This window comes from Hordeum vulgare, chromosome 7H (genome assembly GCF_904849725.1).
Source record: "Hordeum vulgare subsp. vulgare chromosome 7H, MorexV3_pseudomolecules_assembly, whole genome shotgun sequence".
NCBI lineage: Eukaryota > Viridiplantae > Streptophyta > Magnoliopsida > Poales > Poaceae > Hordeum > Hordeum vulgare.
In genome coordinates this window covers 622,351,845-622,369,863 of record NC_058524.1, presented here as the reverse complement: position 1 = coordinate 622,369,863, position 18,019 = coordinate 622,351,845, and the positions used below count along the sequence as shown (strand labels likewise).

Sequence of the window (18,019 nt, the reverse complement as noted above, 5' to 3'; positions counted from 1 at the left end):
CTCTAAAATAGCATCATTATACATGTCCTAAACGGCCTTCTTGAGTAATGAAATTTTTTACCCCAAAAAAGAAAAAGAAAAAAGGATTGTTAATATTTCTTCTTTGTTTAGCATATGATGTTTGGAATGCTTTATTTTAACGTAGTATAGATTCGAGCGTTTATATACACGTACATATATTTATCTTTATGAATGTAAATAGGAACATTATGTCCTTATGAACATTCCAGAGAGATTGAGTCGGTAAATCATAGCCTTGTGCTTGGTGTTGATTTCTTGGAGAAATGTGGTAACCTTGCACAAACACATGGGCATGGGAAGACGTATTTATGCTTGGTTCATGACGAATGTTGGCAGGTGGGACGCCGCATCGGCCCTCGCCTCGGATCCGACGTTGGGACGACTGTGACGGACTCCATCGAGTTGGGACATATCCACGTATCAGTTGAGATAAGGAGGAGATCATGTCGCCACGTATCAGGTGTCATCTCACCACACGTCCCTGCATCCGGGACCATGTACGTACCGACTAGCCTGTTTCGTTGTGCACTCTGTTCCTCTAGTCGTTCGGGTTGGTCGGTTGTGGTATGGGTCTAAGAACTCATGTTTGCTGAACTCCACGTTTTTCTTCTTCCTTTTTAACAACGGATTTACTAATTCTCATCTAGATGAGAATTAACAAAGTCACATCATTGAAATAATCAAGTAAAGCATAAAATAAATAAATTCTGCATGAGTCTTCATGAAAATCAAAGGGCATATAAGTCAGATGTGATTTAGTTAAGTCCAATTTACATGAGTCTAGACAAAAATGCTAAACATATAAAAAGTTACACACGGTTATACGTTAACTAAAATTCTTTTTTTAACTAACCTCTTCTCCTGATTTTTAAGGAGGAGGGCCTTCATTCACTTAATCTCCAATCAAAATATACCTGTTTATAAAACCCCTATAAACTTATGTATGTGTAGCATTACTGGTCCTAGACACACCCTTTTAACAACTACTTCCTTTGTTCATAAATATAAATCTTTTTAAAATTTTCACTATGGACTACATATAGTGTAGAATAAGTAAATCTAAACTCTAAATCAGGTCTATATACATCCATATGTACTTTGTAATGAAATATCTTAAAGACTTATATTTTTGAATGGAGGGAGTATAATGTTGGGCGAGGGTCAATTGACCGGCCCCAATTAGCTTGGCCTAAACCTTTCTAAAACATAACTTGGCCCAAACCCTTAGAGCATCTTCAACAGTCGCGCATAAATTTCGCGTCCAATAAAAGTTTTAGCTCGCCATTGTAGCATCTTTATTATACGGGGACCAACATTGCTTTAGCACATGTCCAAAAACGCGAGCCCGAAAAACACGCAGTGCAAATTGTGAAGCGTGCGCTAGCCGACGCCTCCAATATAATGCGCCCAATAGCGTTTTTCAACGCGTGCCTAAACTTTTCAGTGCGCGCATAATTTTACAGCCTATGTTGAAGCTGTCTGACACCCAAAAAAAAAATAATTTAGTGCGTGCAGCACTTTTTGGACAGCTGTTGGAGATGCTCTTATACATACAACGCAGTAAAGAAAAGGGCCCAAGTGAAAAGGCAAATTGAGGATGAAGCCGAGACCTCCTCTTCCATGCCTTAGGCGTCGGTTCGCTTGGCCGGCGCTCGTAGCAGCCGAGCGTGGACCAGCCCAGCTAGCGTGCTCGGTCTTTCCCTTCCGTTCGACGGTGGTGCGTTTGTTCGTTCGTCCTTTTATTTTTGGTCTTGGTCCCATTGTTCACAAATCTGAAAAACATGAACTATAAAATTATGAATTTGAAAAGGTTCATCAATTCTAAAAAAAATCATCAATTTGGAAAAACGGTCATCAACTTTGAAACACATTTCAAAAAATTGAAAAATGTTCAATGATTTTTTAAAAAGCTCAGCTAATTTGAATAACAGTTCATGGAATTTTAAAAAATCATAAAAAATGAAAACAAAAGTTAAAAACAGTTCACAAAATTTGAAAAAAGTTCATCAATATTTTAAAAAGACTTCATGGGATTTGACAAAAATTATCAAAATTGGAAAAAAAGTTCATCTATTTCGAAAACAGTCCATTAGATTTGAAAAAAGTTCATGAAGAAAGAGTGTTTCTCAAATTAGAAAAAAAGAAATAAAAATGGACAGAAAAAGGGAAAGAGAAAGGAGAAAGAAGATAACAAAACAAAACATGTAAGTAATGACAGCATGTGAAGTGGTCGGGTGGTTGTCACGTCTTACTCTGGCCAGTTTGTCGCTGGATTGAATCCCAGCTCCTGCGCATTTTTTTGCAATTTTAAAACGGAAAAAAACAAAGAGAGAATTCCTTATTTGGCCCTTTCTTAAATTCTTCTTCCCTATTTGGCCCTAAATATTATTTTTTTCCCTATTTGACATCTAAACTTCATTTCCTTCCTAATATGGCCCTGTAGTGCAATCTGAACACTAACGGTGTTAAATGTGGTTGTAAAATGACTCTTTTGCCCTTGATGAATTGTGGGAACAAAAGTTACTCTCTAGTGTGTGTGACATATTTAAGCCAATAAAAACGTACCAGTAGCTCAATAACCGTTGAAAGCATCCAAAATGGAACTACTGGTACGTTTTTATTGGCTTAAATATTCACACACACTAGAGAGTAACTTTTGTTCCCACAATTCATCAAGGGCAAAAGAGTCATTTTACAACCACATTTAACACCGTTAGTGTTCAGATTGCACTACAGGGCCATATTAGGAAGGAAATGAAGTTTAGATGTCAAATAGGGAAAAAAATAATATTTAGGGCCAAATAGGGAAGAAGAATTTAAGAAAGGGCCAAATAAGGAATTCTCTCAAAAACAAATCAAATGGGCTGGCCCAAAAGTGACGAGGGGGTGTGCGCCCATTAGAGCACTTTTAATAGAAGATGAAGAATTTTCATCTTAAAAAAATGTTTTTTACATCTTCAAAATAAGACCAACTCCAAGAGAAGATGTAAAAGAGTGATATAAATGGGCAATTGCAATAGGTGATGCAAATGGAGATGCAGATTTGACAACTGGCCACGCGGTTGTTGTACAACCACATTTCACATCATTTCAGACATTAATTACGCACATGAAAACTTCGTCATCAAGACTACAAATGATTCCATGAGCGAAAGCATTGAACATATTTTTCATCATCAAAAAGCAACACAAGCACGAAAGCATTGAACTTCGATAATAAGCTTCATCATCAAGACTACACCTGATCAATCTCACATTCTTTATCATCAAGAAGCAACACAAGCACGAAAGAATTGAACATATTTCTTTTGACATTGGGACATTTCGGCGAACAAGTTGGAGGCGATGGCCGTCGGCATAACCACATCATCTACCATGGCCGTCGGTGGCGGTGGCGGAGGTGGAGAAGGGCCTCTTTGGCTGGAGGAGGAAAACATGGCTACCGGCATCGACCAATCGCCTCCCGCAGCCACGTCCAGCTTCATGATATTGTTGGTCGAGGTTCAGGATTGGTGGATGCCTCATTGCGGCCCCGATCAGTCGGCCTCTTCACACCTCTAGTGTGTGGCTTTGCAGCAGCTCGCTTCTTCACAGGCGGCTCTGGCGTGGAGGAGGCAACCAGGCGCGATCGGGCAAATCCGGGGCGGCATGGCGGCTGCGGCATGGAGGCGGCCACCGAATTCAAGCCAGGGGCAGCGACGACACGGGCTGGGCCAGACCAGCGGCGGTGGCGGAGGACACGACGGGATCGTCGGCGTCGGCTATGGCGGCGCGCGAGAGGCGGACGGGCATCGGCCGGGCGAAAGGAAGGCGACTGAATAGCGGTTGGACATTTGGCTCGTAACCGGCCATTTTAAATCTGTTGCACGTGAAGTGATGTATATTTGCATTTTGGGGTGTTGTGTTTTACACTGGAGCCCTACATTCACTCTCTAGTTGACCCCGACCAAACCGATTTCCTTCCAAAATGGCGTATCTCAGAAAATATTGGCTATGCCACCGACCTCCTTCGTGTTTGTCATCTCCGAAAAGCTCCCACGGTTGTGTTCAAAAATGGATTTCCGGAAACCTTTCAACCACCAAAAATCCTATACCTTAGTACACCTACACATGTTTACGTAATCATGCAACTAATCTTGACATCCCCCAGATTGTCACCGCGGTGGGGCCCCCTCCTTTTCCCCAACTCCAATCCTAAACTCCCACGTTGCTTGATATGTAAGTTTACGTAAGCAAATTATGTAGGTGTAGCAAAGCTCTTCAACCACCGAGTGCAGCCACCTTTTCGTTCTTTCAGCCTGTGGTTTTGACTCTTGATAGTGTGGATGGATCAACGACATCCCTTCTTGTCCACTGGGCTTACAACCGTCCTTCTTAACAAGATTCCTGGGGATTGGATCCAGTGCCGCAATGGTCTTCGTCAAGGCGACGGGCTCTCCACGTACCTTTCCATTCTTGTTGCCGATGTCCTGCGTCGTCTTATTCGTTATGCATGCTCAGAAGGGTGGTTGGCACGCCCCATTTACCCCTCGCTTCCTTGCGTGTTCTGCAATGCGGCGACAACGCTCTAATCCTCTGTCGTATGGACACCCACTTGGCTACCCATCTCCAATTCATTATATACTTGTGCGGCGTCCTTCTTAACAAGATTCCCGTACAATGCATTAGATGAGAAGAATCCAACCTCAAGACACACGATCATAGACGAACAATAACCAGATCTGAACAAATCCACCAGAGACAAATCCATCGAAGACATATCTTCACACGTTCAGTGACGGTGCTAGCTAGACGCGCCACTAGGACGGGGGGCTAGACAGGAAGAACTTTATTTCATCTTTAAAGAGTTACCGTCGTCTAGCTAGCCTTACTAAGCAGGGCATAAATCCTAACAAAACTGAAAACAAACATCTAAAAACTGAGCCTTCCCGCTGGCAAGAGCCCCCATGACCCTAAGGTCACACGAGATGAGATGAGGCGGACCAACGACAACGGTTAAGATAACAAAACCACTAGAAAAGCTCTTAAATGACGGCGGTAGCGTTTGCTCACTGACTCAGGTGACATGGCTGGATCACAAAACCGCTAGAAACGAATTTGGCAAAACATGAGAGTACATCCGTAACATGCATGATTGATCACGTGAGAACATCCGTAACATGCATGATAGATCCGTAAACAAAGACAGGTTGTCTGAGGATAAGATGTTGTTCCATCAGCCTCACATTATAACCCTGATGATATCGACCATGTGCGCCACGTTGGTGGCGATCCTCCACATTATAACCCTGAATCCATAAGCATGCTGGTGCACGGCTGCACGCACAGCCAGCGAATCTTCGCATCCCAATCCATAACTCCATAAGCAAGCAAAATGGTGAGCGTGCTGTCGTCGCGCACGGTGCGGCCTCCGCCAGCGCCACGGCCGCGCCGCCGCATCCCGCTCACCACCTGGGACGTCCCCATGCTCTCCGCCAACTACATCCAGAAGGGCCTCCTCTTCCACAAGCCCGCGGCCACGCTCCTCTCCACCACCGCCCACGTCGTCGACCACCTCGCGGCCGCCCTAGCCGACGCGCTCGTCCACTACTACCCCGTCGCCGGCCGCTTCGTCACCGACCAGCACTACCGCGGGGAACTCGTGGTGGGATGCTCGGTCTCCGTTGACTGCGACGGCCAGGGCGTCCAGGTTGTCCACGCCGTCGCCGACGAAGGCGTCTCCATGGCCGACGTGATACCTCCCGACGTCGACGTGCCGCCCGTGGTTCAGTCCTTCTTCCTGCTCGATGGCGCCATCAATTATGACGGCTGCGACCACCCGCTCCTCGCCGTGCAGGTAACAGACCTCGCCGACGGCGTCTTTGTTGGCTTCTCCTACAACCACTCGCTCTCCGACGGCACCGCCTTCTGGGGCTTCCTCAACGCCTGGGCCGAGATCGCGCGCGCGAGGCTCCTCGGGTTCCCGACGCCGTCGTCGCGCCCGCCCTTGCTCGACCGCTGGTCACCCGATGGTGGCGTGGCTGCGCCGGTCGTGCTGCCGTGCGCCCAAGTGCCGGACCTCATCAAGCGGCCGTCCCAGACCCAGACACCGCTGCGCGAGAGGATGCTCCACTTCTCGTCAGAATCGCTGGTGGAACTCAAGGAGCGGGCACGCCAGGAGCTCCTGGTCACCGGAGATGAGGCCGGCGCCGCCGCGCTCACGAGGTTCCAGGCGCTGGCCTCCCTCCTATGGCGTTGCATCACCCGCGCACGGCGGCTGGCACCGGAAAAGGAGACGACGTGCCGCGCGGCCATCAACAACCGCGGGCGGCTCCGGCCACAGCTGCCGACGGAGTACTTCGGCAACTGCATCTACACCGTCAGCACGGAGCCTGTGCGTGCACAGGAGCTGCTGGAGCGCGGGCATGGGTGGGCAGCGGCGGCCGTCGGGCGCGCGGTGGCGGCACATACAGACGCAGCCATCAGGGAGCGGGTGGCTGCGTGGACGGAGGAACCACCCGCAAAGAACCCGCCGGCGTACATGATGAGCTGGCACGATCCGTGCGGGACGCTAATGGGGAGCTCGCCGCGGTTCGACATGTTCGGGTGTGACTTCGGGTGGGGGAAGCCCGTGGCGGTGCGGAGTGGCAAGGCTAACAAGGTCGACGGGGGCACAGCGTTGTACCCATGTCCGGATGGGGGAGGCGGCATGGACGTGGAGCTCAGGCTCATGCCAGAGCACATGGCCGATCTTGAGGAGGACGAGGAGTTCTGGGCCGTCGTCTCGCCGGACCAGCCAGTGTCGGAGGGGAAACTTTGAACCATTTGGAAAGCTTGCCAACGACGTGTTACAAATGGAAAACGGCCGGCTTGCGAAAACTAAGTCGACTGGGAGGAAAAATGCAAAAATGCTACACCTACGTAAGTTGCTACGTAATCTTACGTAAAAATGTAATTTTCTTCCTTAATCCTAACCACTCCCCCCTAATTTTCGGGGTTGAGGGGTATGCCAGCCAATTAAGCAAGGCCATCCCAGCATGTACGTAAGCCTTTGTAGCAAATTCACGTAAGTGTAGCAAAGCTCGAAAAAATGTGTTGTTTTTTTTTGTTCTTTTTTGAAAGGTACACCGAAGCAAACATGTGTCTCCACGAGAAGCGAATATATGGCTCTCATGAAACACGTGTTTTTTGAGCAAATGTTTTTGGTCCGAAACCTAGGGGAGACACGACAAAAACCAAAAAGGCCCTGAAAATGAAAGAAAAAAAATCTAACGTAGAAAACGCATATAGAAAAATAAAAAATAAATCCCGATGGAGCGCCCAGAACGCGAGGAGGAGGATGTTAGCCTTGATGGGCAGGAGATGCCTTAGAAGGACACTTTGTGATATTTTGGGTCAATGCTGCAGAAATATGAAGATATTGATGAAGATGTGAATCGAATCAAAGCCAGATGGAAGAGTTGGCGCCAATTTGTGTTCTTTGTGACAAGAGAGTACTACAAAAGCTAAAATGCGGGTTTTATAGGACAATGATTCAGTCTGTAATGTTGTATGGTGTTCAGTGTTTGGTGACTAAAGGTGATATATTCAAACAGTTAGGTATGACCGAGATGCGCATGTTGAAATGGATATGTGGCCACACAATAGAGGACTAGGTCTGGAATGATGATATACGAGATAGAGTTGGGGTAGCACCGATTGAAGAAAAAGATTATCCAACATCGTGTGAGATGGTTTGGACAAATTATGGCCTCCAAAAGCTCCAGTGCATAGCGGAGGTTTAAAGTTTGCTGATAATGTCAAAAGGGGTCAAGGTAAACCGAACTTGACATGGGAGAAGTTCGTAAAGAGCAAAAACAATCACTAGAGTGTGAGAAGCATGAGTTGGTTGTGAGATATTTATGGGTTCAGCTTGAGCCTACCTTAAGTTTTTTGGGACTAAAGACTTTATTTTCTCGTTGATCATTCATAACGTGGCACATGATGATGGCTAAGAATGCGTCAAATAACGCGCTTTCAGACACTACTAAAAAACCCTATAGATAGAAGCTTAACAGTGGAGTGGGGTAGGTTGCCCATGCTACTGTTAAATAGCAACAACGACGGCCAAGACAACAAGCTAATGGCTAGACATAGTAGTAGCATCAGCCAAGTTACCCGACGCTACTACTAAGTGGATCCCATAGTACACCCGGGGCAGGCCACAATAGTAGTGTTGGCCCATAGACCCGCACTACAACTAAACGCATGCACTAGCGCGGTCTTGTAGCCTCGCGTTATTAATACGTATAGACGAGATCATCTTTATGGGCCTCACTCAGCAGCAATGCCAGTTCAGTGGCCATCGCTACTGCTAAGCGGTCATATCCTCCCCTCTCCATTCTTCACTCTTCACTCCCACTCTCACTCCCACCCGTACGTCCCTACCAGCCCTCTCCCAGCATCATCGCCCTCCCCCGTCCTGGTCGGCTCTCCCTCATTCCGGCTGACCCTCTACCCACGTGGTCGCCCTCCTCCTTCCCAGTCCTCCCTACGCCATGCCCTTCCCATTGTCGGCAATCCCCGCGTCGCTGCCCTCCCCCGTGCCCCCCTATCCCGACACTCCTCACATGCACCGACAGGACACTATGAGAACCTAGCTCCGACCCGCCCATCATGAGCACCTCCCTCTCCTGTGTGTTTGGTTTTTTGTTAGATCGATCGTTAGATGGATGGATGCATGGATGCATCATGCATTGATGCACTTTAAATTTGTTTCGTTATGAAAAATGCCACAAAAGATGGATAGATCCAAAAAAAATTATAGGTTTTGTGTAGTTTATTTTGTTGTTAGATAGATAGATAGATATAGAGATGGATGAAATGAAGTATCATTTTGTAGGGAACATCTTCGAGTGGCCTATATTTTGTCGGAATATCAATTCATTTCCGTTCCGGCAAATTGCAGGTGTACGTTATATCCTCTTTTTAGCAAAGGTACGATATATCGAGTGCCCGAGATTTGCCAAAACGGGAATTAAACGTCATTGCCAAAACATAGGCCATTTTTTATGTCATTACTTGATATATGTGATGTTAATTTACTAATGCTTTATGTTGAGTTTCAGTTTGTTGGGGCTCCGTGTGTGACTTTGAGTGAGGGAGAATCCCGAATGTTGTCATGGGGGTCGATTCTACTTCGTTTCCGTGTGATAGAACTTTTAGTGATGCACTCGGGAACGAACGAAGGAGCAACTGTACCGACGGTCAAAATTTCTGTCGAGGGGAAGAATACCGACTATTGTCGTGGCGGTCACTCTTCCTCTTTCACCTCATGATAAACCTTTTGGTAATGCACACGACGAAAGAGAACAGCGACCATCACCGACGGTCGTAATATCAATGTGAAGGCGTGTCCATCATATACACCACCATATTAGTACGAGCGAGTGCCCACCATTTAAACCATGACAGATGATAGTTTCTCAAGGAAGACTCCACATACCAAAAGTCAACCTGTGCAGTACCAAGTACAATTTTAATATCTCAATTATAAACACAAGAAATTTCTAGCGATGATAGGATCCCCGAGTGCGATTACTGCTCCGACAGCGGGGGTATGTGCAACAGACCTCACGTGGAAAATAGTAGGTGCTTCACCCTCGCTGTGAAGGAGAACTTAGGATATTTTATGTTATGTAAGGTGGCAAGTATGCAATTAAGAATGACTTGTGCTTTTTTGCTTTAACGAATTATTTTAATTTTTTTATAATTTGACTAGTGCAGCCCCTATTATGCAAGACCTTATGTCTTAAAGAAGCTCGTTTCGAAGACACGGAGTGTACGGAGATGAAGAAAGCTCATCTTAAGGCGAAACATGGTTTCTTTATTTTGGTTAAGGTCTACAATGCAGTAAATCACACACATTTTGGTTGTTTAAATTGGATAGTACTATGCAAGGCCTATGAATTTTTGGAGGATATGAAAATAACCGTCGATATTGGTTCTGAAGATGATGGTGAAGATAGTATCGCCATATGGGTGGATGTCGACATGATTCCAATTCTACCTCTATTTGAGTTTTTCAAACAAATTTTTTAAGTGATTTATATTGTCTCTTTAGAAACAGTTGCTACTCATCCCTAGCTACTAAGCTTGTTTATTTATAATTGACAGCTTGTTTCCCTTTTCCAAAAAATACAAGCAAGGGAGTAGACAAGACCTACTATAGTTATGACTCAGAGCTAACTAGGGAGGAGAAAATTTCTCTTGTCTCATTTGTTAATAATGTTGAGACTTTTAAGATCAATTGTGAATTTGGTAAAAATTATAGTGGATAGGTGCCAGTAGTCCAGGAGTTGAGCGATGGTAACATCCGTGCAAGTAGCATGATAAGATTTTTTTTTTACTATTGTGTCATTAGTCCTTCTTTTTCAAACATTCTTCTGAAGCAAAACTACATTGCTAATTATGTTACTATTATATTCTTCAACGGAAGATCCCAAAGGATTTTGTGCCTGACACGATGTTTATCGAAGGTGACATGAGTATTATTAGCGTACGGCCAAGTCCGCCAAATGGCTTTCCATAGTGCATACTGAATTTCTTGAATAAATGAATGCCTCAACATCAAAAGATGAAGAAAAGTAATGAATGCACGCATGCAACCAATTGGAGAGAACATGAATGTGCGGATGTCACAAAGTGGAGCCATGTGGATCTATGGTCTCCATTTTGGAGATAGAGGGGTTTACATGTTTTATTATATTTTACCTAAGAGAATGGAATAGGTCCTAACAAGTACTTGTTATGTCCTAGAATGATGATGAGTTATTTACCTACGATGATAATAGTTAACTAGTGTTTGTTAACTTGTCATGTGCTATATTGATGTTCAATTATAATGTGAATATGAATGATGAGTTGTTATATGAATACGATGACGATGATGAGGAGGCCGTAGTACTTGTAATGTGCTAGAATGGTGAGAGGTTATTATATGACTATGAATGATGATTTGTTATATGACTATGTTGATGATGACTGGTTATATAGTTATGAATGATGAGTTGTTATATCACTGGATTGCAGGAAGATAAATTAGATTAAAATGAATTATAAGTGATTAAGTTGGGTTAGTAAGACAATATAATATTGGAACGGCACACATGTGTCCAATGATAGGCTGCCTAAACAATGCTTATCATATCATCCTACTAATTGAACTTAGTCACTTCGATCCATTTATTTTAATGTGACCCATGTTTTTTCCACAACCTCTTCATTGCTATCATATAAAAATGTGTATAATGATGTAAATATATAATATAAAAATTAAAAGTACTTACAAATAGTAGTGACGTAAGACAACAACGGGCTGCTAACACAAATAGCTTGAGATCAGCAATCACACTACTGTTAAAAATTAGCTATAGCATTTTAGTAGTAGCGCGGGCATTCATGATACTACTAGTTCTTGGACAAGCATTATCTCTACTATTAAAAGGGGATCAAACGTCGTGATGGTTCGACCATGCTCGATCCCCTGCCTCCTACGACAACCATCGCGTAAGAAAATCCTCCCCGCTGCAAAACGAAAACAAAAATCCTGAAGAAAAATAACGACCCTCGAAGGCTCGGACTCACGTCGCACGTCCCACCGAATCCCACCTCCACGCCCCATCCCGAAATCCTAACCAGCTCCATGTGGATCCAGTAACTGTTCTCAAAGAAATCACAACAGCCAGCCTCCTCCTTCCTCGACCGACTTGGCCGATCCGACGAGGATCGACGACTCCTTATGTCCTCTCACCCACGGCTCTCTCACTTTCTCGCGGCCGACCTCTGCTCCGTTTGAACCCACCACCCCTTTCCCCGAGACGACTTTAGATATAGATAGGGAAGTCGATGACCTCACCGATGCCCATAGCCCCGCTACACTTGCCGGTGCGATCAGCAGGTACCAAGGCCGCCGACCCGCATGACGTCCTTATAGCATCTCGACAGTGGCTGTGTTGAGGGCACCAAGTACAAGGACGAGGGACGGGCCAACAACCCGTACTTCAGGACGTGATGTCAAAGGTGCATGGATCTTGATCCTCTCCTTTGTTTTTATGATTTTCCTGCCTGTGAGAAATTTTGATAAGAGTGTCTTTCTTATCTTCTTGAGCAGCACATCCTGTAGGATTCTCTGAAATACTTACTGGGATCATCTTGCCTTATCTTTGACACATCCATGATTGATTGGGTGTTTTGACAGTGAATGGAATTGATTCGGAAATATCCTATTTTTTATATTGTTCCCATTGTTATTTCATATATGCTAGCTTGCTATCCTGCATAGCATATTTCATATTGGGGGTCAACCTTAAAAAAGGTATGATGTTCCAAAACCATGTTAATTGAGTTGGCATGATATTTTGTCTATTTCAAAATGCTCCCTCATATCTTGGTTTTCTTCTACTAAATTTGACTATTGTGCGGGCTTTGGTTCATGAAGGTTCGACCTTAAAGTCTTAACAATTACCCTTTCAAACATGCAACACTCGGGACGTGCTCAATCTTGTTTTTCTGGCCAATAGATACATATAATCTTGATCATTAATGCAAACCTTTAATAATTGCATGTTTTTTAATTGAGTTTAACTGTTGAAGTTTATGCCAAAGTAGGTTCCGCTTGTTCTGAATTCTGATGCTTAATTGGTACTTGAGAAGGGTTATAAATTCTTCCAGTTCTAAACACTTCAAACATTTGCAACTGGAGTATTCTCTTGCTTAGTTTTTTTGACATTGTGGTGTTACCTTTTTACGAATATGAGAGTGAGATAGATGTTGATATTGCAGCTCCCACATCTCAAGTTTCTATCAAGAATGGTGTGCTGATATGGAGAGCACAAGACCCGAGCTTCGGTTCTTGGAACAAGCGAGGCAATTTTATTGCCTTATAACTATTTCCATCTCATTTTCCAATAAGGATGATTAGGTATTGAAGTTTAAATTTCGTCTTGAAGTTGTTTAGGTTACTCCGGATGTACTGAATTTCTTCAGTTAGATTAAGATCGAAATTACAGATTTTGCAAGTTATTAGGGGCTATTCCAATGGACATGACGCCTGCGGGTGGCAGACAGCGTGAGCTGGTGCCGTACCATCACGAGCATCGGGACGGGTAGACGGGGAGGCAGGGTGGAGACTGGGGCAACGTCAAGCAAAAACTCGATGGGTGCGGCGGTGGCGTTGTACTGTGAAACGGCCGTGTTTGTGGCTATTCTGCAGTGGTGACTGGTAGCTATTGGAGCAGGGCCATTGGCATACAATCCATGGTTCTTGAGCGGCACACAAGCAAGCAATGGTGATTGAGGTTGTGGGGCCAAGCAGGTATACACAGAGTGGTACGCATCTCATTTTTGTTGTCGGGATCTAAACGATCGCTCAGTTTGCAGCTATTGGTTTTTACGTTACAAAATCATATATTCATGGTGTATGGAGTGTGAAGTTTTTGTGGACGGGGCACTGGAGGATTTTATTTTAAAAGATTCAAAAATGATATATCTATGTTTCAAAAAAATTCAAAAATAAATATGTGAGAACTTATATATATTTGCAGTGGACCTGTAAAATTTGGTTCAATTTTTTTTTTTGCAAGCTGCACAAAAATAACAAAATTCTGGCCCAAGAACAACAAAAAAGGACCCATTTTCATTTGTGTTTTTGTTTTTTATGTATACGCCAAGTATAAAAGTATATTGTTATAAACATTTTCCTCAGCGTGTTATATATGTATTTGCGTATTTATAATTTTTTTGACTTTGTCTGTGATGTGGAAATATGTTTTTTTAAGTCCTTCCTAGAGCCCGGGTTTCATTTGCACTTTTCGTGGTGTATGCCCCTTTTAAGGGTCTAGCGCAACTAAAGAGCAAACCATCATGTAACCAATTTTGAAAGTTAAGTTTGAGATTGAACAAAGAAAAGTTTACCAAAGAATCTCTATTATTAAAAGAGGTCGAACGTCGTGATGGTTCAACCACGCTCGATCCACTGCCTCGTACGACAAACATTGCGTAAGAAAATCCACCCCGCTACAAAACAAAAACAAACATCCTAAAGAAAAATAACGACCTCGAAGGCTCGGACGCACATCGCACATCCCACCAAATCCCACCTTCATGCCCCATCCCCAAATTCCAACCAGCTCCATGTGGATCGAGTAACTGTTCCCAAAGAAACCGCAGCAGCCAGCCTCCACTTTCCTCGATCGACTCAGTCGATCCAACTAGGACCGACGGCTCCTTCTCTCCCCTCACCCATGACCCTCTCACTTTCTCGCGGCCGACCTCTACATCTGCACCCGCCATACGTTGTCCCGAGACAGTGTGTTGTCTATGTATCCACACATGTATTTGAGTTTTCAATCAATACAATTCTAGCATGGACAATAAACGATTATCATGAATAAGAAAATATAATAATAACTAATTTATTATTGCCTCTAGGGCATATTTCCAACAACAACTATGACAAAAGATACTACCTGGATGACGATATCTATCCTCAGTGGACCATTATTGTGAAGACAATATTTGACCCTGTGGGAGAGAAGAGGGAAAGATTTTCCCAAGAGAAAGAAAATGCTAGGAAGCACATCGAGCATGCCGTTGGTGTTTTGCAATCTCGATGGGGCATCATTCAATACCCTGCTATAACTTGAAGCATCAAGAAGTTGTGGGAGGTGATGACAACTTGTGTGATTATGCACAATATGATCGTAAAAGATGAGCATCCGGAATGTATCTACAATCAAGGGTTCCAGTTTCAGGGTAAGAATGTTGTACTTAGCATGGAGGAGCAGCAACGTTTGAACAGTTTGCCAAATTTCATTATGAAATGCGTGATTGGGAAACTCACATGCAGCTGCAAAATGATTTGCTTGAGTATATGTGGGCTCATGTTGACAACCAATAGATGCATTTTTTTCATATGTATTTAAGACAGTTTAATTTTTATATGATTTATAAAACTATATTATTTATTTAAAAATTATATATGCTTTATTTGGTCGTGAAACTATGTTATTTTTTTATATGTCTGCTTGTGAAATAATGCAAAACGTGTGTATATTTGTTGAAAAAGGACAACCAGTCGGCGGCGCCAATAAATATGGGTCACGAACGTTAGACGCACCGCCGACCCAATACTTTTTCCTGTTGTCTGCAGTGTTCCAGTAAAAACCACTCCTGTGCTTATCGAAGCTCCTGCAGGCAAACGCTAAAACCCCATGAGATACATCGGTAGGGAAGAAAGGCGAGCATTACTACGGAAGACCCTCCCAGCAGAAGAATTGTATCTACCCCTCTAGGCACAGGCGGAGCGCTCTGTTGGGCGAGGTATGGCAACAATTTAGGCTAGAATAAAAGGTATGGCGGGTGGACTGGCTGACTTGTTGGGCGACTCGGCCGCTCAACGCACGCGACACACACACGACCCAGTCACGCGACGTCTCACGGGACGAACCAGAGACACAGTCACGCAACCCTACAGCAGCCCCTCCTTTGAGCGCAACGACGGCGGCGGCTGGCCAGCAGGGCGGTGCTAGCATCAAACTATGCGCAGGGTTTATCATATATGGCCAACTGGTAGCTATAAGCAGTCTTATAACCCATTTTATAGCTAGCTTATACAATAGTTAGCTATAAAAGAGTATTACTTTATCATATATGGCCCATCTTTCATTCTCACAAAGCACCTAGGAGCACGTGCTAGAGCTGGCTCTTCACGAAGAGCCCACTTCTCTTCTCTCTCCTCTTCTCTCTCATCCAACTCAACAAAAATATAGTATTTTAATCCTTATAGCCTGCTGACTGTACCTTATTATACTTGCTCTAAGCTAGCTTAAGCTATGCACTCTACTAATTATCTGTACTTTCTAAGAATAAATTACAAGGCCTATTGTTACTAGGTCTATGGCTATAGCCTTAGTTTTCATTCGCTTATCTCCGCCACTGCTGGCCAGGTCGTGACGACCAAGCCGGCAACCGAGAGGGCAGCCAGCGGCGGCTCGTCAGCGAGCGGCGGTGGCAAGCACCAACTGGCACAGGCAGTGCAGCAAGCGATGGCGATAGCAAGCGACAACGGCGGCGGTAGTAGCAAGCGACGGCGGCAAGCACCAACGGGCTGCGGTAGCAAGCCTCTCCTCTTGGCACTTCTGGCTGTTCGGGATTGTGTAGGCACAATTGTTTTGGTTTTTGATGATTATACCCTCCAAGTCCAGTCTGCATACAAGCCAATTCCCGCTCCCTAGAGTTCCTCCCCCCTCCCCCCCCCCACCGTCGCCGGCCGTCCCCGCCCCCCTCCCCCCCCACCGTCGCCGGCCGTCCCCGCCCCCTCCCCCTCTCCCCTCCCGGATCCGCCCCGTGCCGTCTCCCCGGGAGGTGGCCGGGGCGGCGCGAGCCCCTCCCCTCTTCGGCCTCCCTCTGTTCCCCTTCCCTCCCTGCCACTGCCGACGGTAGCCCCCGGCGCTTGACCAGGTGGTGTTGGCGGCGGCGGGACTACCTGTCCCCGCACGCGCGGCTCCCTGCCGGGGGCATGGGGACGGCGGCGGTGCTCCTCGGCTCGGCGGCGGTCCGGCGACCCGACAGTAGTGTCCGGCGACGCGCGAGGTGGTGGTGTTGCCACTTGGCGATGAGACGGCGTGGTGACGCAGGTTGGCCGGCGGCGCGCCCCGGCCCAGATCTGGGCCCTGTGAGCCCCATCTGGGTCCTAGCGGGCCGGATCCCGGCGTGGCTTCATCGTCGTCTGTGTGGTGAGGAGGAGGAGCAGCTCGGACGGGGGGGGGGGGGGGCGACGTCGATGGTGCGCCTGCTGCAACGCGATGGCGGGAGCTTTACGGGCATGGAGGGCCTGGCTGGGCCTATGGGCCCACGGGCCTGGTATGCTCCTGCTATTGTGCTTGGTCGGCTACCGTCGTCGACGGTGGAGGTTGTACCCTCCCGCGTGCCGACGGTGTTGTGGCCCCTAGTCCCGACTCCTATTCCCCGCTGTGCATGCCTCACTTCATGGTGCCGTGGTGAGACGGCGTGGATGCTTCATGACCGCGGTGGCGCAAGATGGTGGTTGGTTTGGTGGCAGGCTCTGGAGCATCCGAGGTGAAGGTTGGGATCGGGGGAAACCCCTGTCGGCCTGGCCGACACCGACGCGGCGACGCCGGTGGGTGCCACCGGACCTTCCTGGAGGGCGTCGGGGGCGACCCTTCCTCTTGCCTCGTCACGTACCGGGGGAAACCCTTGGCAGCAGCGTCGTCATCGTCGAGGTCCTTCTTGAAGGTGTTGTTTGGTACCGGTGCTTCGGAACCTTGGAGCTAGCTGGGAGATCTTCGGTGGGTGCAGTGGTCGTGAAGCGTCTTCGTTTCCGTTGATCCGCCGTTGTCGGCATTTTTCTTTTGTTGTTTCTCTTTCGTTTCTTTTGGGTGTGATTGTGGTGCTTCCGTTCCAGCACCTACTGTTGATTGTATCAGTTGGTTGCTTTGTAATACAAAGCGGGGGAAACCTTTTTTCGGCATACAAGCTAATAAGATGTCCAACCAATGCGGTTTTATTTAGATTGTGAGAAGATGGAAAGAAAGAAGAAGGGACTACCAAATCCAAAGAAAAGGGGAAGGGGTAAAATTAAGGAAGATTTTCAGAATGAGGATAGGACATTGCCATTGCCTAGGTCTTCTAGACGTCATTGAAAGCTTTATTATCGATATGTTTTAGGTTGTTTTTCTATTGAAACATGTATATATTTTTATTGTATTTTGTTTTTAATTTGTAATGTGTATTGACTTTTTTGATTTGCATGAAAAGAATTCTTTCCTTAAGACTTCGCTCCACCTTAAAAAAAATTGGTCTGCACCTCTGCCTCCAGGGCATAATACGATTGCCTACTCCAGTAACCGAGAAGGAGAAATCCTTAGACAGAAGTTTGTGAGGCGAAATTGACATACCAAGGTATTTGAAAGGGAAGGATCCCAGACTACAGTTGAGTAAGGCAGCCACACGGTGCATT

General features: G+C 45.8%; 1 protein-coding gene across 1 annotated transcript; it reads left to right on the top strand.

Annotated features, from left to right (window-relative positions):
- The first annotated feature begins 5,342 nt into the window (after positions 1 to 5,342).
- On the top strand, positions 5,343 to 6,860 carry LOC123411967 (uncharacterized acetyltransferase At3g50280-like). Its single transcript, XM_045104927.1, has one exon. It carries the CDS (start codon positions 5,396 to 5,398, stop codon positions 6,818 to 6,820), a length of 1,425 nt encoding a protein of 474 aa, XP_044960862.1. The 5' UTR covers positions 5,343 to 5,395; the 3' UTR covers positions 6,821 to 6,860.
- The last annotated feature ends 11,159 nt before the right edge of the window (positions 6,861 to 18,019 follow it).